The 20,130-nt window shown below is 46.5% G+C and overlaps 2 protein-coding genes across 6 annotated transcripts in view; one reads left to right on the forward strand and one right to left on the reverse strand.

Annotated features, from left to right (window-relative positions):
- Positions 1 to 3,069: 3,069 nt before the first annotated feature.
- Positions 3,070 to 20,130, forward strand: part of LOC309648147 (zinc finger protein 550-like) — a 142,108-nt gene continuing 125,047 nt past the window's right edge. The window contains exons 1-3 of one of the 3 annotated variants that reach the window (XR_014256491.1): positions 3,070 to 3,825; positions 4,411 to 4,647; positions 16,776 to 16,915. The gene's annotated coding sequence lies outside the window, so the exon portion shown is untranslated. The remainder of the gene's footprint in view (positions 3,826 to 4,410; positions 4,648 to 16,775; positions 16,916 to 20,130) is intronic. The other 2 variants (XR_014256493.1, XR_014256492.1) reach the window with 2 other exon arrangements.
- LOC309648144 (uncharacterized protein) lies at positions 6,950 to 16,876 on the reverse strand (the record flags this gene model as incomplete). Of its 3 annotated transcripts, XM_082436430.1 has the most annotated exons (5): positions 6,950 to 10,211; positions 11,514 to 11,640; positions 13,603 to 13,641; positions 15,835 to 15,882; positions 16,574 to 16,876. In XM_082436430.1, 5 exons carry the CDS (start codon positions 16,874 to 16,876, stop codon positions 8,653 to 8,655), a joined length of 2,076 nt encoding a protein of 691 aa, XP_082292556.1. In that variant the 3' UTR covers positions 6,950 to 8,652. The 3 variants fall into 3 exon arrangements, with proteins under 3 accessions (XP_082292556.1, XP_082292558.1, XP_082292557.1); XM_082436432.1 differs by lacking the exon at positions 15,835 to 15,882 and having other exon boundaries at positions 16,736 to 16,876; XM_082436431.1 differs by lacking the exon at positions 15,835 to 15,882.

The raw sequence follows: 20,130 nt of genomic DNA on the forward strand, positions 1-20,130 counted from the left end.
CCAAGCCTACAGGAGTCCAATGATTTACTGCCTTCAACAATAAATTAGTTTGCATTGTCTAGAACTTTACTTGAATTGAAGTATAAAAGTGTTTGCTCTTTTTTTTTGATGATATTTTTCGTACTGCCTAATTATTTTGAAATTCATCAATGTTGCTTGTATGAATAGTTCTTTTTTTTTACCGTTGAGTAGTATTCTTGTCTATGGATATGCTACGATGTGCTTATCCATCCATCTGCTAATGGGCAATTGGGTTGTTTCCAGTTTGGTGTTGTTAGAAATAAAGCTGCAATGAACATAGGCATACAGTTCTTTATATGAATATGTGTTTTAATTCTCTTGTGCCACTACTTCAGAGTATGTGAATGTTTCAATATTTAACAAACGGCCAAATTGTGATCTAAACTGGTTGGACCCTTCTGTGTTCCCACCAACAGTATATGAGAGCTCCTATTCCTCCACATCCTGCCAATCCTCGGTATTGTCAGTCTGTTTAATTTTAGCTGTTTTAACAGGGATGTAATAGCATCTCACTGTGATTTTAATTGCAGTTCTCTGATGTTTCATGATGTCCAGCATTTTTTTTTCCTGTTTATTTGCCACTTGTATATCTTCTTTAACGACTGTTACTACCAGTTGCTTATTTTGAAATGGATGTTGGCTGATGTTTCCTTTTCCATTAATAAATAAAAGACATATGTCTAACAAAGACAGGTGTTGGAACTTCACTCATTCCTCAGCAGTGATGTGTCATCTTTACAAAAAGCAAGTATTATTTTTGAATACTATCAGAATATTTTCTCAATTGTTTGGTGCTATTCTGGGAGTGTAACACTCCCAGAGGCTATATACTTTCAAGCGTTGTCTACCTTCTTAACATATTCTCCACCACTTTCGTAAGTCTAGCCATTCAAATAAACAAGGCCCGTTTTGTAGAGTTTGTCAGTTTCTCTGGTGTATCTATGCCCACCCTGGCCAATTTCAAGTTGCCAAAAGGATGGCACTAAACATGGATTTGGGAAGAGTGTGCAGTAGCACAGTATTATAATGTATTTCCACCATGCTGATGGAGTGGTCACAAATAACCTCAGGAATATATATGAGTAAAACATAGTAAAATAATTTGGAAATGACAACTTTTTAAAATTAATTAATTAATTAATTAATTAGTTTTATTTATTTATTTTTGGCTGCATTGGGTCTTTTTTGTTGCACGCGGGCTTTCTCTAGTTGTGGTGAGCGGGGGCTACTCTTTGTTGCGGTGTGCAGGCTTCTCATTGCAGTGGCTTCTCTTATTGCAGAGCAGAGGCTCTAAGTGCTTGGGCTTCAGTAGTTGTGGCACGTGGGCTTCAGTAGTTGTGGCTTTCAGGCTCTAGAACGCAGGCACAGTAGTTGTGGTGCATGGGCTTAGTTGCTCCGCAGCATGTGGGATCTTCCCAGACCAGGGCTCCAACCCGTGTCCCCTGCATTGGCAGGCGGATTCTTAACCACTTCACCACCAGGGAAGCCCCAACCCCATCATTATTGATCAACTCATGGCCATTCTTGTTTCACCTGTTCTCACGCATATAACTGGGTTGTGGTACTTGTAATCCCAACATCTTCTCATTCAATGCCTAATCTCCTCAGAATGTACTTCCAAAACGTAAGGAGTCTTTCATAATCCTAATAACTTTTTCAGACAAAATTTTGAGGTGTTAAAAATATTTTGGGGGGACTTTCCTGGTGGCGCAGTGGTTAAGAATCCGCCTGCCAATGCAGGGGACACGGGTTCGAGCCCTGGTCCGGGAAGATCCCACATACAGCAGAGCAACTAAGCCCATGCACCACAACTACTGAGCCTGCGCTCCAGAGCCCGCAAGCCACAACTACTGAGCCCGTGTGCCACAACTACTGAAGCCCACGTGCCTAGAGCCCATGCTCAGCAACAAGAGACACCACAGTAATGAGAAGCCCATGCTCTTTGCAACTAGAGAAAGCCAGCGCACAGCAACGAAGACCCAATGCAGCCTAAAATAAATAAATAAATTTTTTAAAATGTATATTTTTTCAGTGTTCAGTTTCTTTTTCAATTTCCCCAAAAATATGTTCGTTCTTTAAGGCAGTCAGATCCAAAATGGATCTATATGACTTTTAGTAGATGTATCTGGGAAGTCTCAATTCACTTATAGATATCACTTCATTTTTTTTAAATTCTTGGGCCATTCATTTGTTGAAGTTGCTCAGTCGTTTGCCCATCAGAATTTGCCATGTTCTGGATTTGGGGTGTGTGTGTGTGTGAGAGTGTTCTCCGCCCTGGGCTGTGCTGTGCATGGTCCTTCCAGCGCCCCAAGTCCGCGCTGGAAAATCACCCGCTGGGGGCTCCCAGTCAGTCAGCCTAGCGCCCTGGAGGAACGAACCTCTCTCACCTCCCCAGCTCGGACTTGCGCTCCCCCAAGAAGCTCACCCCACCCGGTTCCCCGGAGCTGACAATCTTGTCCACAAAACGTGCCTCCTCCACGCGTCTCCGGAGCCCCAGCTCAGAACGAGGCTAACGATCTGGTCAGACATCCTTGCATGTAGCTTCCGAAAATTCTGCCGGAATTTGACAGTAACACTAATATCCTCACATAGACCGAGAAAAATAATAATAAATGCGCCGTTTCCATTTTAAAAGTTTAACAAAACAAAACCCAGCATGGGAAGTCGATTATCCTATTCTCTTATTTTGGACCCCCTCCGACTTTCTGCTTCCAAACGCACTGACAATCCTAGTATTGCTCGGGCCCGGGGGCTTGGGGCGAGGGGGTGAGGGTCTGCTTCCACCGTTCGCACTGAATTAGGACTAACATCGGAAATGGGGGTTGGGGCGCTTTCCTTCCGGGACCGCGGCTTACCCCCTTGCAGTCATGGACTTGTTTCTTCTATATATGAGACCCAGAATTGTTCCGGCTCTCTCCTTACACTGGCATAAAGGCGCCCCCACCCCACCCGGGGCACAAGGGTATGCCTTGAACACGTGCGAGTGTCCCGGGCGCTCTGCGCGGCCCCGTCTGCCCCGCCTGCCCCACCCTGAATCTCCTGGCGGGCTGTACCCAGGAGCGGCTCCCGCCTGCTCCTCCCCCAAATTAGGTAATGCCCAATGGAGGTCTACGTCAGCAGGCTTCACGGACGTTCCTTGCCTTCTTGGGGGAGGTCATCCCCGAAGTCGCTCAATTTGGGGGCTGCACGGGACCCTAACACCCCATTACTTAAATGCTCCTATGATAGAGGAACACAGGCAGACGGGAGGCAGGGGCTGCGAGAGAAGCGAGGGCGGCAAAGAGGCCGCAGATGTGTCCAGGCCCGCGCGCCACCCCTCCGGCGCCGCGATGGTTTACCCCCGTGACGTAAGGGCTCAGTCCTAAACATGGTTATAAAGAGTGGAGGCGGTGCCGGCTGCTCCCCGCCTCTGGGCTGCTAGCTCCTCAGGCGGGTACCCAGCCGCTGGCCTGATGGGCAGGGACCGCGCCCCGCCCCGGCCCCACTCCAGCCCCACCCTACCACCAGCCTGAATTCTTCCGGCTTCAATGCACGCCACGCTTCAACGCCCGCTACCGCGTGGCGTGCTACCGCGTCGTGTCCTCCCGCTGCTGCATCGCTTTCCGGGCCGCGGACAGTTCCTCCTGCTGTCACTCCCTGACCGAGTCCTCCGGCACTGGCTCTCACGACCATGCGCAGGAAGGCTGGGCTCGAGGGTCTCGCGGTTCGGCGTCCCTCCTTCGCCGGGGAGGGAGGCTGCCCTGGCCGGAGCATCCCGGTCCTGGGAGGCCTGGACTTGCTGGAAGAGCGCGCACGCTTGTCCCGGTAAGAATGGTCCCTTTTCCGCGCCGGCTCTTTCGGAGCGCCCCGGCCCGCGCGCTGTGGCTTGTGTCCGGCGGGAGCCGAGCAAACGCGTGCCAAGCAGAGACTCGCTCACAGGAGCCCGGCTCCCCGGGGAGGCGGCAGAAAGTGGGCGCCCTCCCTCCGCTGGCAGCCTGGAGCAGGCAGGAGGGACGGGGAGGAGGGGAAGCGGGCGGGTGTGTAAGGCGGTTCACCGATAAAAGGCGAGTTCACTCGGGAGACTCTGGAGAGGCTCCTGCGTCAGTACAGAAGTCGGGTACATTTATAAGAACCCCCTTTCGAGCCGGTGATGCCGAGGGAATAATGGGAACGCAGTCGCAGGATGGAGGAGAAAGGCAGTGCGCGGCAGAATTCTTGGGAGGAAATGGGAGACCTTCCATCCAGGATGAAGGGACAGAATTCTTGCGAGGAAAGGGGGAGACCTTCCATCCAGGATGAGGGGCATATAAAAAGAGATGAGCAGTCCAGGACAGTTTCTCCTCCCTCTCACCCCACCTGTATCCAGAAACTGCTTGGTCCCCTCAGCTTTCCCCTTCTGTTTCCTTCTAGGACTTGTGCACAGACCTGGCCGGCTCCAGTGCCAACCTCATCCCAAGGGTGACTGCCATCCGGACCAGCCCAGACCTGCAGTGGCTGGTACGGCCCACTGAGGTGTTCTTGGCGGCCCCATCACACAAGATTCCCCCACCCATACGGAGTTCTTCTGGCCTGGATGGGGGTTATCCCGTGAAGACCATGGCAGGAAGCGGAGCTCAGGACATTGGCAGCAAGGGCAAGGTGGAACAGGTGAGGAGTCGGTGGGCACCTTCTCTCTGTAGGGAGGGCTGGGGTGGCAGCATTGGAGGAGATGGGGAGCACGTGGATAGAGTGAGGCCACTGATGGAATTCACTACACATCCTGAACTGGCAACCCTGGCTCAAAGCCCTTTTCATCCTAAGTCAGACTCTGATAGTTCCACCCCAAGAAACAGCCTAATAGTTTATTCTTTAGTAGATTCCTATCTCATGCTTGTAGACTGGGCTCTCCTTTCACTTACTGAGGATCTTGTAAAAAAGAAAAATTTTTGTGTCTATTTTAATACTTTTGTTTGGTATGTGTATTTTCTTAAACAATGTTTTTTATGGTCATATAGTTGATTTACAATGTTGTGTTAGTTTCTGGTGTACTAAATCGCTTTGCAGTACATCTATCAAAATATGAAAAAATATGTAAAATATACATATTTTACAAAATTATATATGTAGAACATATATTCTCTTTCAGATTCTTTTCCATTGCCAAGTTATTACTGGATACTGAATATGGTTCCCTATGCTATACAGTAAATCCTATTGTTTATCTATTTATATATAGCAGTGTGTATCTGTTAATCCCATACTCCTAACTTATATACATCTTTATCCATTCATCTATAGATGGACACTTGGGTTGGTTCCATGCCCTGGTGATTGTATATAGTGCTGCTATGAACATAGCAGTTCACTATCTTTTCCAATTAGAGTTTTCTCCAGATGTATGCCCAGGAGTGGGATTGCTGGATCATATGGCAACTCTATTTTTAGTTTTTTAAGGAACCTCCATACTGTTCTCCACAGTGGCTGCACCAATTTAATTCCCACCAACAGTGTAGGAGGGTTCCCTTTTCTCCACACCCTCTCCAGCATGTATTATTTGTAGACTTCTTGATGATGGCCATTCTGACCGGTGTGACGTAGTACCTCATTGTAGTTTTCATTTGCATTTCTCTAATAATTAGTGATGTTGAGCATCTTTTCATGTGTCTGTTGGCCATCTATGGACTGCCAGGGAATTCCCATTTTGTCCATTTCTCGATTGGGTTGTTTTTTGTTGTTGTTTTGTTAATTTTATTTTATTTTTGTTATTTTTTTTAATAAATTTTATTTTTGGCTGCGTTGGGTCTGTTGCTGAGCGCAGGCTTTCTCTAGTTGTGGCGAGCGGGGGCTACTCTTCGTTGCGGTGGCTTCTCTTTGTTTTGGAGAATTGACTCTAGGTGCGTGGGCTTCAGTAGTTGCAGCATGCAGGCCCTACAGCGCAGGCTCAGTAGTTGTAGGGCATTCATATTTGATTTCATATTAATTTCTTCTGCTTTCTCTGGATTTCTTTTTTCTTTTCCTAGTTTCTGAGGTGGAATCTGAGTTCCTTGATTTGACACATTTTTTCTATAAGTGTTAAATGTGGGATAAATTTTCCCTGAAGTACTGCTTAAGAAAATGCCAATAGGACTTCCCTGGTGGTCCAGTGGCTTAAAATCTGCCTGCCAATGCAGGGGACATGGGTTCGATCCCTGGTCTGGGAAGATCCCACATGTGGTGGAGCAACTAAGCCCATGTGCCACAACTACTGAGCCCACACCCTGCAACTACTGAAGCCCATGTGCTCTAGGGCCCACATGCCGCAATTACTGAGCCCATATGCTGCAACTACTGAAACCCTCATGCCTAAAGCCTGTGTGTGCTCCGCAACAAGAAAAGCCACCGCAAAGAAGAGTAGCCCCCACTCGCTGCAACTAGAGAAAAGCCTGCGCACAGCCACAAGACCCAGCGCAGCCAAAAATAAATTTAATAAATTAATTTAAAAAAGAAAGAGAAAAGAAATTGCCAATATAGGGAATGCCCTGTTGGTCCAGTGGTTAAGAATCTGCCTTCCAATGCAAAGGACGCAGGTTCAATCCCTGGTCAGGGAACTAAGATCCCACATGCCGCAGGGCAACTAAGCCCATGCACCTCAACTACTGAGCCCGCGCGCTCTGGAGCCATGGGCCACAACTAAAGAAGCCTGCACAACTAAGAGCCCATGCACCGCAATGAAAAGATCCCACATGCTGCAATGAATATCCTGCGTGCCACAACTAAGAGCCAATGCAGCCAAATAAATTAAAAACAAAAAAAAAAGAAAACCCCAATAAGCTGCTCCCTGCCAGGGCTGCTCCAACCCAGCTGCCCTTCCAAGGCACTCACCAGGGAGTGCCCCTGGTCTGGGCCTGCTCCAGAACAATAAGCAGCTGTCCTCCTTTTATTCTAATATGAATATTTTAATAATGGATCAAAGGTATAGTATTTCTAATAGTTCTTTTTTAAAATAAATTTATTTATTTATTTATTCTTAATTTTGGCTCTGTTGGGTCTTCGTTGCTGCACGCAGGCTTTCTCTAGTTGCGGCGAGCGGGAGTTACTCTTCGTTGTGGTGCTCAGCCTGCTCATTGTGGTGGCTTCTCTTGTTGCAGAGCACGGGCTCTAGGCGCGCAGGCTTCAGTAGTTGTGGCTCATGGGCTCTAGAGCGCAGGCTCAGTAGTTGTAGTACACGGGTTTAGTTGCTCCGCAGTACGTGGGATCTTCTCAGACCAGGGCTGGAACCATGTCCCCTGCATTGGCAGGCGGATTCTTAACCACTGCGCCACCAGGGAAGTCCCTGTAATAACTCTTTGTAGATGTTTATAAGATCAAGAAGGATTGCTTCTATCCTTAGTTTAATATCTCTCTAACTGTAATAGCTATGAAAAATTCAGAAATTGAAATTTTTAAAAAAAGTTTCCATTCACAATATCATTCTATGTAGAAAATACCTGGGGATGTTTAAGTTATACAAGACTTATAAACAGAAAACTAAAAAGCATTGCTAACAAAAATTAAATAAGATCTAAATAAAAGAAGATATATCATGTTTATGAATTGGGACATTCAGTATGCCTTTCTAAATTGAAGATTAAATGCAATTCCAGTCAAAATCCTAGTTGGTTTTTGGGATGTTCAAATTCACAAGTGGATTCTAAAATTCACATGGAAAGGCAAAGGACTAAGAATGGCCATAACAACTTTGAAAAAGAAAGTCCAAGGAGTACATGACCTTGATTTCAAGGCATATTATAACAACAAATTGTTCAACACATGAAATGACTGGCATAAATAAAGTAGATAAATGCAACAGAAGATAAAGTTCAGAAATAAACATATACATATGATTGACCTTCAATGAGGATACAAAAGCAATTCAGTGGAGAAGGTATTTAAGTCAGTATCACTGCAGCAACTGGGTATCCATATTTTAAAAAGAACTTCCAAAAATGAACTAAATATGAATCATTTACATCAATAAAAAAACCTAAACTTTAAAGTTTCAGAAGGAAACATAGAAAAACTTCTGTCTTTAAATTTGGGAAACATTTTTCATTTATTGATAGAACGCCAAAAGCATAAACAGTAAGAGAATAAATGGACAAATAAGACTCCGTTAAAGCTGAAAACTTTTTCTCTGGAAAAGCTACTGAAATGAGAAGACCAATTCTGGATGAAAATAATGTCAGATATTTCCATTAGAGGACCTTAATCAATAATCCATGAAGAAATGTCAAAACTCAGTAATTAAGATGACAAATTATATGAACAGAAATTTCAAAAAACTATGAATGGAAATTATCACATGAAAAACCACTCAACATCATGTCAATAGGGAAATACTAGTTAAAATCACTAGATACCACTATACACCTCTTACATCACTGAAGTTAGAAAGCCTGACCATACCAAGTGTTGATAAGAATGTAAACAACAGGAACTCACGTTCTGGTGCTTCTGGTAAGACTGTATCAGAATACTACCACTCTATGAAAGTTTGGCTCCACATAAGTTAAATTTTCACTTCCTCTATGACACCTAATCTAAATGCTGCTAGATATTAACTCAAGTGAAGGAAAGCATAAGTCTGGAGGGCATTTCTCCAGTGTGAACTTTCTTGTTTTTTATGAGCCTGGAGCTGCCTGCAAAGAACTACACTCAAGGTTTTTCTGTAGTATGGATTCCCTGGTGGGCAGTAAGACTTCTTCTGTAGACAAAGGCTTCTCCACATTCACTGCACATATAAGGCCTTTCTCCAGTGTGGATTCTCTGGTGGACAACAAGACTTCTTCTGTAGACAAAGGCTTCCCCACATTTACTGCACGTATGAGGCCTTTCTCCAGTGTGGATTCTCTGGTGCTCAAGAAGACTTGTTTTGTAACTGAAGGGCTTGCCACATTCATTGCAATTAAAAGGCTTTTCTCCAGTGTGGACAGTTTGGTGCCGAACAAGTGTGTACTTGAGCTTGAAGGCTTTCCCACATTGATTACACTCATAGGGTCTTTCTCCAGTGTGGATTCTCTGGTGCTCAACAAGTTTAATTTTGACCTTGAAAGCTTTCCCACATTCACTGCACTCATAAGGCCTTTCTGCAGTGTGAACATTCTGGTGTTTACTGAGGGCAGAGCTGCTTGTAAAGAACTTCCCACATTTACACCCATAAGCCTTTTCTCCAGTGTGAATTCTCTTATGCACAACAAGACTTCCTTTGTAGACATAGGCTTTCCCACATTCACTGCACATATAAGGCTTTTCTCCAGTGTGGATTCGCTGGTGATCAAGAAGCCTTTTTTTGAAGATGAATGACTTCCCACATTTGCTACAACCATAAGGCTTTTCTCCAATATGGATCTTATGATGCACAAGGAGATTTTTTTTGTAAAGGAAGGGATTCCCACATTCACTGCTCTTAGGATTTTCTCCAGTGTGGACTTTTTGGTGCTGAACAAGTGTATCCTTTAGAAGGAAGGCTTTCCCACATTGATTACACTCATAGGATCTTTCTCCAGTGTGGATTCTCTGGTGCTCAACAAGTTTATATTTGTGGGCAAACACTTTCCCACAATTCCAGCACTCATAAAGCCTTTTTCCTGTGTGAACCTTCCTATGGTGAGTAAGACTGGAGGTGAGTCTAAAGAACTTCCCGCAGTCATTGCACTCATAAGGTTTTTCACCAGTGTGAACTCTCAGGTGCTGAGTGAATTTATACTTCTTACTGAAGGCTTTGCCACATTTGCTGCACTCGTAATGCCCTACCCCAGGGTGAGAGACCTCCCTGCTCTGCCTGCTTGTACCTGGGAGCTCTCCATAGTGGGAGGGCTGGTGCGGGGGAAAGCCCAAGCTGCCTAGGAAAGCCTTCTCAACTTCTCCACATGTGAACATATTGTCGGGTAAAAAGACTTTGCAGCTCGTCACAAGCAAGGCCCCATTCTCCTCGCTTCTGAGGTGTTTCTCTCCAATGGGATGCTTCTGGTGCTGCTGTAGGTGAGAAGTGAACATTTTCCCACAGGCCCCAGAAGAGGACGGTTTCAGCCCAGGATGCACTTCTTGGTGCTCAGCCAGGTACAAAACATCTTTCTCTACCAGGGCACACGTATCTGAAGTAAGAGTCTTCAGGATAGATAGGTCTGGATTTGGATTCCTGTCTTGTGTCACTAATTCTACAGAAACACATTGTTCAGAAGCAGCCTCCTCAGTACCTACTGCACGCCAACACCCTGAAAGCACAAAAATGCTGATAAACTGTATGGAGACGTTGGTGGGACAGGAGCCCACTACAAATCTGTGCATGACACATGTAGGAATAAGCCCATGGGTTTGTTATTAAAACAACGGAGGAAGGGTCAAGTGGTAGAAGGGGATACTGTGCAATACTAGGCCTCTGATGGTCACAGAACAGGAAATGTCTCAAACCAGTAAGAACACAGGATACCAGGATGTGGCACCATGCTGGGAGGAGAGGCTAGAACAACCCACTCCTCGGCCAATGGCTTTCAGCAGGACTTTCTGGTGGTGACAAGTGTCAGCTCTGTAGAATGTGTTTCTCAATCCAGGAAAATGCAAATACACCTGACTATCAGTGTTCAAAGACAATATAAGTAAACATGTACCTCTCATGACACATTAAGGATATTCATATACAATATACAAAATACATAAAATTGGAGAACAGTGCAGAGAGGGGGAAAGGAGAGGTGTGGAGGACACTAAGGTGGAAAACAGGAGTCAGAAATCACAGTACAAACGAAAAGTGGGCAAAGTGTCGAAATGGGGAGAAGAGGAAGAAAGAAATGAAGTATGAGCATGATGAGTCTTGACATTGAAAGAAGAGAGAGCAAAGGACATTTCCCTGTAGGATTAGAACTCATCAATGATATCATGCCTTCCTACAGCTCCTACTCACCAGGCTCAGGATGCAATTAACCCTCTTCCTATGACTAGAGAGGGCCCCACCTCGTCAGGCACCCAGGGTTGCCTCCACCCCTCAGCTCAGGCTGGGTGACTATGAACCTTACCAGATCAAAGTCCTCAGAGGAAAATAGGGCCATTAGGAGAAAGACACTGGCCCAGAGTGAACCAATCAATGACAGATTTCAGGAAAAAAAATGTATCACTAGAAGAACCTTAAGCAGTCTTGCAAACATAAACTAGGGTTGACCACAAATGCTGACCATGTAAGTGTCTGTAATTCCTGACACAGGCAGTGGAAAAAAAAAGGGTTAAAACGTGTGAAACGGATCTTGCACACATCTGAACATTCAACACACCTAGTGGTGGCAAAGCTAAGTGGCATCAGCTGGGCAGGCTTCAAGCCTCTGAGACCGAAGGCTTCTGTGAAAGGCTTCAGGGCCTATGGTATAGGGCTGAACACACACAGGGTGGGGAAACGCAGCTCAAGTGCCAGGAAATCGGGGAAGTAAGCAGTGTCCAAGGTCCAGGCTGGGAAGGACGGAGTGAGCCATGCAGAAGGAAGGGCAGAGTCCCGTACGGGGCGATGGTGTGTGAATATGGGTCCTTACCCAGGGAGGCTATAAGTGACAGGTTCTCCAGCATCACGTCACAGTAGAGGAGTCTCTGAGCATCGTTAAGGAGACCCCACTCCTCCTGGGAGAAGGACACAGCCACATCCTCAAAGATCACATGGCCCTGTCATGAGGGGGACAAGTGAGTTCACAGCAGCCTCTGCAACCAGGATCTCCAGGTCATGGTCGTCCACCCCAGTGACCCAGCTCAGAGGACACACCAGGTCCTGATGCCACAGGAACCTGCTAGCGTTACGTCATTCCGTTAAAACAGAGAGGGAGACAAGCAGTCTCACAAGACGCTCTGGGGTTGCCACACAGACCCCCAGCCACTCTCCTCAGAGTCGACTCTCCTAAGATCACACAGATCACACCACATACAATGTCACTTGTGCTCAGCCCCCTGGAGTAAAGCCTGGGGACAAGGGCCCTGAGTCCATGCTCACACTCCTTCATTCTTCATTGCCCAGCCCTGCAGGGTCACAACTCCCTCATGTGCCGGACCGTTACCCCCACCCCACCCCACCCCACGCCACCACCTCGGCCACAGGCCTTCGGCACCTCACCATGTTCCCCATGTGCCACCCAGCACGCGGTGCTTCCCCAGGCCTCTGCAGGACCCGCTGTTACAGGCGGTCCCAGCACTGCTTTCGTTCCCTGACCTGGCCCTGCTCCCTGTTCCCACGTCAGCACCCAGACCTCGTGTGGGGTCAGATGCCCAGAGCCCTCGTCCTCCACAGTGTCCCAAGTGCTGACCCCGCACCACTCACCCCTTCCTCTCTCTGCTCCTCTCATTCCCACCCCAGCCCCCCACCCCACAGCCCAGCCCAAGACCCTGCCCCAGCTGCGCTCATCTGCCCTCATCTGGTCTGTCATCCAGTGGAGTCTCACACTCTTCAGGCTCCAACCGCAGTCATCACAAGACTTTGAGCCTGTGGAGGGGAAACAATGCCCCAGGCCCTACCTCCCTGTCATCTCACCTCCATTCCTGCTTTGCCTCTCAGTCCATACCTTATCCACCCCTTCGAATCCTGTGCCATGACCAGGACCTCCCCCGAGGCCACTCCCACCCCCCACACACTCATGGTCACTGCACTGCCTCATCCATCTTAGTGATGACAGCCACCCCTGTCCCTGTGCCCAGGGAGGTAAGCCAGTCCACGGAGAACACCCTCCCCACCCGACAAATTTCATGGCACCCACACATGACCTGAGGGCCTGGAATCTGACCTGGTCCACATGCCATCCACCTGCTCAGGGGTATCTTCAGTTCTGAACCCCACCCTCCCTGAACTCCAGGTGTGTGTTTCCAGTGGCCCACTTGACACCTCCGGCAAGACACCCCAGCAATATCTCAGACTCAGCATGGGGACATGGAACTCTGGACAGTCCTTCTGTCCATTACTCCTACTTCTGACTTCCCGTCTCAGACATGGAGTCCCCACCGTCACCGTCACCTAGAGGCAAACATCCTGGGGTCATGCCAGACTACTCTCTCTCATCCTGTACAGCAGAAAATCAGCTCTACCACAAACGAGAATGAGAGACTCGCCTCCTCTCCTGCTACAGAGCCATTGCCAGGATCCAGTCACAATCGACATTTACCAGGACTGTGCCCTCCACTGGGCCCCCGGCTCCACCCTCATCCCCAGTCTTCCTCCTCTTGGCAGGCAGAGCAGCCTCTTCAGACCCAGCGTCAGATCACTTCCCTCCTCTGCGGCCAACGTGGCATGGACCCGCCCCCTCAGGAGAGGCCCAGCTCCTCAGGCTGCCATCCCAGGAATGACTCATGCCCTCAGTCTTTATCAGCCCACATCATGGGTCCTGCAGTTCCCTGAACACTCCCCTCTCAGTCTCATCTCCAGGCTGTGCCCAAGGACACGTCACCACTTGACCTTCTCCACTGGACACATGGGAACACCTCCGTACTACTTCTGGCTTTGATTAATGGTCCTCTGCCTGAGATGATGCCAGGGCCCAGACCTATGGACCCAGAATCGCAGGACAACACTGTCTTCTATATCTGTGTGTCAGGACCAGGGGTAGGGATGACGTCTGGGTAGGTACTGGGGCTTCTTCCACTTACCTGTCCAGGGACCATAAATGCTGCTGCTACCATGGGAACCTGTGAAAAGAGGGAGTATCTGAGGTAAAGGTGATTATGGTGAGGATGTAAAGGCTGAGCTGTTTCTTCCCTTCCTTTTCCTGGACATGAGTCATCTGAGGCTGACCTCTGACCTCAGATCCTCAGTCTTCAGAGCTATAGCTTGACAACTCGATAGGCTTAGACAAAGACTCAATGTCCTTGGGATTTCCCTGGTGGTCCAGTGGTTAAGACTTCAAACTTCCACCTCAGGGAGCCCAGGTGCCATCCCTGGTTGGGGAACTAAGATTCCACATGCCGCGGGGCATGGCAAAAAAAAAAAAGACTCACCCTCTTTGAGTCTCAGTGTCTTCACGTAAACAGCAACACTTAGGATGTCTATCTCATAATGTGTACATACCAAATGCATTATTACCTCTCCCATGCTAAGATTCAGCTATTACAGAGCACAGGATTAAGATTTCTATAAATGTTTTTAAAATTAGGTTTTCCTTACATGTCTTTCAAGGCTTTCTGAGACAAAGTATCTTTTTTCAACCACCAATTATCTAATTTTATGACACCACTGTGGTGCCCTACAATTCATTCCTATTATTACACTACCTGAACTTAGTGATAGAATCCACAGGTTTAAGGCATCAGGCCCATAAACTGCCCTCTTTTGAGAAGCCAGTTCCGATCCCTGGTCCCCAGGCTACCAGTACTTCTGTCCCACTTGGCTACAAATTCAGGGTTTCCCATGAACCTCTTCTCGGTTTTGATAATTTGCTGAAATGACCCATGAAGTTAGGAAAACACTTTTCTTACTTTTTCTGGTTTACTGTAATGTATACAACTTAGGAACAGTCAAATGGAAGCGACGTCTAGGTCAGGGTCGGGGGGTAGAAGGCAGCAGAGGGTTTCCAGGCCCTTTCAGTACATGCCACCCTCCCAGCACTTCCACCATTTCAATGTGTTCACCAATCTGAAGGAACCTTGAATTTCATTGTTCAGCAGTTTTTATACCTAATCTCCAGCTCCCCTCCGATCCTTAGGAGGTGCCGGGTAGGTCTGGGAGTTGAAACTTCTAATCACTTGTTTTTTCTAGAGAGCAGTCCCATCCTGAGGGTATCTGGAGAATCCACCCTATGTCACTTCATTATAATAAACTTCCACGTGATAAAAGGCGCTAGTTGTGAATAACAAAAAACAGTCCTAATTCCCAGGCAATTCTAAGGGGTTCAGAGCTCTATGTGAAGAGCTCAAGACAAAACCTAAACATATATATATTATTATAACACAGATATATATTCTCATTTTAAGCAGTTATTACTTGCTTACACAAGATTAACTTACTAAATCTATACATTTTTAACCTTGTAGTTTCCTGGGAGAGCTGAGGCACGTGTGCCCTTGACTGGGCCTGGGCTGCTCCAACAGCATGGCTGACCTTTTTCTGACTCCACAAGGAGTGGGCAGTCGGCTGAGTGTTCAGAACAGTGAATCTACACAACCTCACACCTCCTTCTCCATCTCCATCTCAGGCAAGGCTCCTTACTCCTTATACCCTTGCTTCCCCAGAAAGCCCTGGAACCACAGGACCCTGCCATCTTCAGGCAGCCTCAGAAAGTCCCACCCACTTTGCCCTGCCCTCCAGCCCCAGGTCTCTCTACTTTCATCTGAGGTCCCCTTGCACAGAAAAGTGACAAGACTTTCCCTCCTAAATTTGAGATCCAGACATGGCCAGAATCCAGGACTTAAGCTGTCACCACATGGACATTGCTGAGCCAGCGACCTCTTCCCTCAATTCCAGATTAGGGACTCCAGCAGCCCCTATGTCACCAATTGGCCCCGACTGTTAACTCCTCCTTCCTTTTTTTTTTTTTTTTTTTTTTTTTTGGCTGCCCCACACGACTTGCAGGATCTTACTTAGTTCACCCACCAGGGGTTGAACCCAGGGCCACAGCAGTGAAAGCACCAAGTGCTGACCACTGGACCGCCAGGGAACTCCCTCCAAAATCCAATTTTAATCTCTCCCTGACATGTCTTCCAGATGCTCAGCCAAAAGAAAAACTTTATTGTCCTTTACTCTGTCCTTTTGCTTAGAACAACATTCATTGCCAACTGTCTTGCAAGTTTATTATGAACCTTATTATTTGTATTCCTTTGTAAAAAAATTAATAAACAGAAACCTCAGTTAGAGTTGGCACACCAGAAGGGGGAGCCCTCACTGACCTGAGACAATAACAGTATCCAAAAGGAAGAAGACAGCTCTCTTCTCTCCTGGAAAGGACTCAGGCAATGAAAAGCCGTGGACTCTTTGGTGACTATAGCCCTTCCCTCTTTAATCTCTATAAAAGTGTTAGTTCATCATGCCTGCACATCTCAATTGCAATTCCCTGATGATCCCGAAAAAAACTCATCTTTGCAGAAGAAATAGCCGGGAGGCTATTTGTTTCAGGTCAACAACTTCCATAGGCACCACTCTGGTCCAGAAACCACCTTACTCTCTGGAGTGGAATGCACTAGGCTCTCCCAGGCCTCCCCGCCTCCACCCTCAGCTCCCCCTCCCCAGTCTGTTCTCCCCTGAGCAGCCTTTGAAATACTTAAAAACTCTAACTCAGAGTGTCTTCCTGATTTATTCACAACCCTCCATGACTTCCAGAATGCCGACTGTTGGCCCAGAAGGCCCAGACTGTTGACTCCTCCATAATGCCACGTCTCTGCAGAAGGGACTCCAAACCCAGGTTTCCAGAATGTTCCCGGCTCTTGTGACCCTCCAAGGATTTGCACGTGCCAAGCCCACAGCCTTTAACACTCTCCACACGGCCTGTCAGAAATAGGATCACCACACATGCACACCTAAAGTTCTGGAGACAGGGGCCTGAACCGCAGTGCCCTGAACAGGAGACCCTCATTGGAGGCTTGAGGATTCGGGTCAGAATCTGGGGGGGGGGGGGGGCCCAACAGTCACCTGGGGCGGGTCCTGTAGCGTGCTGGTTGCCATAGGACCCGTTGAGCGTGGCGGGATAATGGTGGTAACGTGGCCCGAAAATTCCGGAAGCAGGTTCCGTATCCCGCTCACTCCCGCGGAGTGTGGACGGCGTCCCCTCGAGCTTTTTCCAGTTTCCGTTACCTGGGCTGCACCCAGTGATCTAGAGCTTTGGGTCCTGCAGACGCAGCAAAGGCCGCCAAACTGCCGCCAACAGAAAGACACCGGAAGTTCCGCCCCCTCGTATTTCACAATCCCGGAAGAACCTCTGTTTGGGGCCTTCATTGGTGCGGAGAGCAAGCCGGTCCGTGCACAGTCTTCTAGGTAATGTAGTTCCCCTCACGCCCACGAGTGCGGTGCGGACGAGGCCCACCCCCAACCAGTTGGGGCAGTAATGGGCCAAGTCGGTGTGGGAAGGACAAATTAAAAACGCGTCAAGGGATTTCCCTGGCGGTACAGTGGGTAAGACTCCGGGCTTCCACTGCAGGGGGGCAGGTTCGATCCCTAGTTGGGGAACTGGAGAACTAAGATTCCCCAAGGTGTGTGGCGCGGCCAGGAAAAAAATGTATTTACATCACCTGAAACTAAGGGAACCTTGTAAATCAACTATATTTCAAATTAAAGAAAAAATTAAATAAAAACACACAAAATTAGACCCAGCAAAGCCTGTATCCATAACCTTTATAAAATTCTGATTAAACTCGTATTTCTCAGCATAAAACTTGATATAGGATTAGAAAAAATGCATTCCAGTTGTGAAAAGACTCAGACAAGCCACAGTCCTTATTTGTTGTTTTTGTTTCTTTATGAAAATCTTGGAAGAGTTTTCAAGTAAGAAAACTCAATTCAATAAGATTTTGGAATGAAAAAGGGAATTATATGCAACAAAATATCTCGGTGTGCTTCATTATTGGCTAAAATAATAACTACATAAAGTTAGATAACATTAGTCTATCGTTGATACTGTCCACCTCAGTAAACCTGAGAGGCAGTAATCAAGCACAACACATTTACTTGGGATCACAGAATTGCAATTCGGGACACGTATTCAAGTAGCAACCCAAAAGGTATTCTGCTAGGGAGTAAAATTCAGGGGATTTTAAATGCAAAGAGAGTTTTGTATTACAGAATTTTAATTGGAATTGGAGGCAGAAGCTAGTCTTGGTTGAACAGGATTGTGTACTAAGGCTATCACTAGAGGGAAGTAATAGTCCATTAGTGTGACAAGTTGCAAGTGTTATTGCAGAGTCCTTGGAATATTTGCAGGTTGGCTCAGATCAAAAGTTCACGGTTTCACCAGGTGGGGAGGTGCAGGATGTCCACTAATTAATAGCCTCCCAGCTCCACGTTAAAACCCCTTGACATCAGTGACTCCATTTTATTTCACATTCCACAACACTATTAATTTGGCATGCCTTGCAGGAGTTCTCAAAGCAAATATAAAAATTTTCACAGCATATGCACAAACTATATGATAATAACAGGCTTCTTTTATTTAAAAAAAATTAAAATTGAAACAAGAAAAAAACCCTTTAAGAAGATATTGAGCTACCTATAATTTTTAAAGAGTTAATATATAAATAATAAATTCAATAAGTACTACTATTTTTTTTTAAGTATTACAAATTAAAAAGAGGAAGAGTTAAAACCTGAGAAGGCAATATTCTTTTCTCTTCTTTTTTTGGCCCCACTGCCCGGCTTACATGATCTTAGTTCCCCGCATAAGGATTGAACACAGGCCCACGGCTGAGTCCTAACCACTGGACAACCAGGGAACTACTGAAGGCAACATTCTTTTTTTTTTTTTTTTTTTTTATTTTATTTATTTATTGTTTTTGGCTGCACTGGGTCTTCGTTGCTGCGTGCGGGCTTTCTCTAGTTGCAGGGAGCGGGGGCTACTCTTCGTTTTGGTGCACGGGCTTCTCATTGCGGTGGCTTCTCTTGTTGTGGAGCACGGACTCTGGGCACATGGGCTTTAGTAGTTGCAGCATGTGGGCTCAGTAGTTGTGGCTTGCGGGCTTCAGTAGTTGTGACTCGTGGGCTCTAGGCGCGCGGCCTCAGTAGTTGTGGCTCACGGGCTTAGTTACGCCACAGCATGTGGGATGTTCCCGGACCAGGGATCGAACCCGCGTCCCCTGTATTGGCAGGCAGATTCTTAACCACTGTGCCACCAGGGAAGTCCCTAAATTTATTTTTAACATAAGCCCCACCATATGATTTTTCTGGCAAATTTGTTCAATATATTATCCTTTCCCCCTTACATGCCTTTGGCAACTTTACTGGAAATAAATTGACATTATTAGGGTTTATATATATCTAGATTCTCTACGCTTTCCCATTGCTCTAAAGTTAGTGTAGATATACAGTAAATTCTTAAATAAGAAGAAAAATATTTTCATATTTCTTGTTTTCAAAACATCCTTCATGCTGCTCAGCCAGCTGGTGTCTGTGTCCAGCCCTAACTCAGATCCTAATTCTGTTCCGAATGCCCATCCACCTCCTCAATCCAATGCGTCCACTTGAATGTCTCAAACACACCATGAACTCATCATGAACAACAGAAATTCATTCCCAATTTCAGTGAATAGTCTTGCCATCCAAACAAGTTTGAAATTCAGATTCATCCTTTGTCCATAATACTCCACACACAATGCTAAGAAATTGTGACTGTATCACATAAGCCTGTTCTGATGTCTGGATGTCTCTCTTTTGTGTTTGGGTTCCAATGTTATTAGTGTTTCTCTCCAGGTACCAAGTTTCCATGCATCTTTTATCTATTGTATCAGCATGCACTGATAATAATTGGGTCGTTGATTATTTTATAAGCTGTTGAAACATTTCACCTACCTCTACTGCTATTTCTGCATTTATTAGCTAGAAATCCTCTGTGAAGAAGAGTTTTTCCATAATGTTCTGTTCAATTACCTCAAAATACAGTTTGTAAAGATCAGGGAGGCAAGAGCTTGATCCCTCAACTCTATTTAGCAATTTTTCAGGATAATTATTTGGACCACTAACATCATGCTCAAACCATAATGAAATGTTTATCTCAGGGATAAGGTGCACCTGTTGCACACATGCTAAGACTGTGATCATGGTAGCCACTCTCCTAGTAGGAAAAAATATTTAGTAAGTGGCTCTTCTTTTCAGATAAGTCTCTTGTTTTATTTTATTATTTAAAAAATATATTTATTTATTTATTTAGGCTGCGCCCTGTCTTAGTTGCGGTGCGTGGGATCCTCGTTGTGGCATGTTTAGTTGTGGCATGCGGGATCTTTTTTAGTTGTGGCATGTGGGCTCTTAGTTGCGGCTTGTGGACTCTTAGCTGTGGCAGGCATGGGGGATCTAGTTCCCCGACCAGGGTTCGAACCCAGGCCCCCTGCATTGGGAGCACGGAGTACCCACTGGACCACCAGGGAAGTCCATCTTATTTTATTTTATTATTTATTTATTTATTTGGCTGCGCCATGCAGCAAGCAGGATCTTAGTTTCCCGACCAGGGATCAAACCCATGCCCCCCGCATTAGGAGTGCTGAATC

This window comes from Balaenoptera physalus (assembly GCF_965194825.1).
Source record: "Balaenoptera physalus genome assembly, chromosome: 19".
Classification (NCBI taxonomy): domain Eukaryota; kingdom Metazoa; phylum Chordata; class Mammalia; order Artiodactyla; family Balaenopteridae; genus Balaenoptera; species Balaenoptera physalus.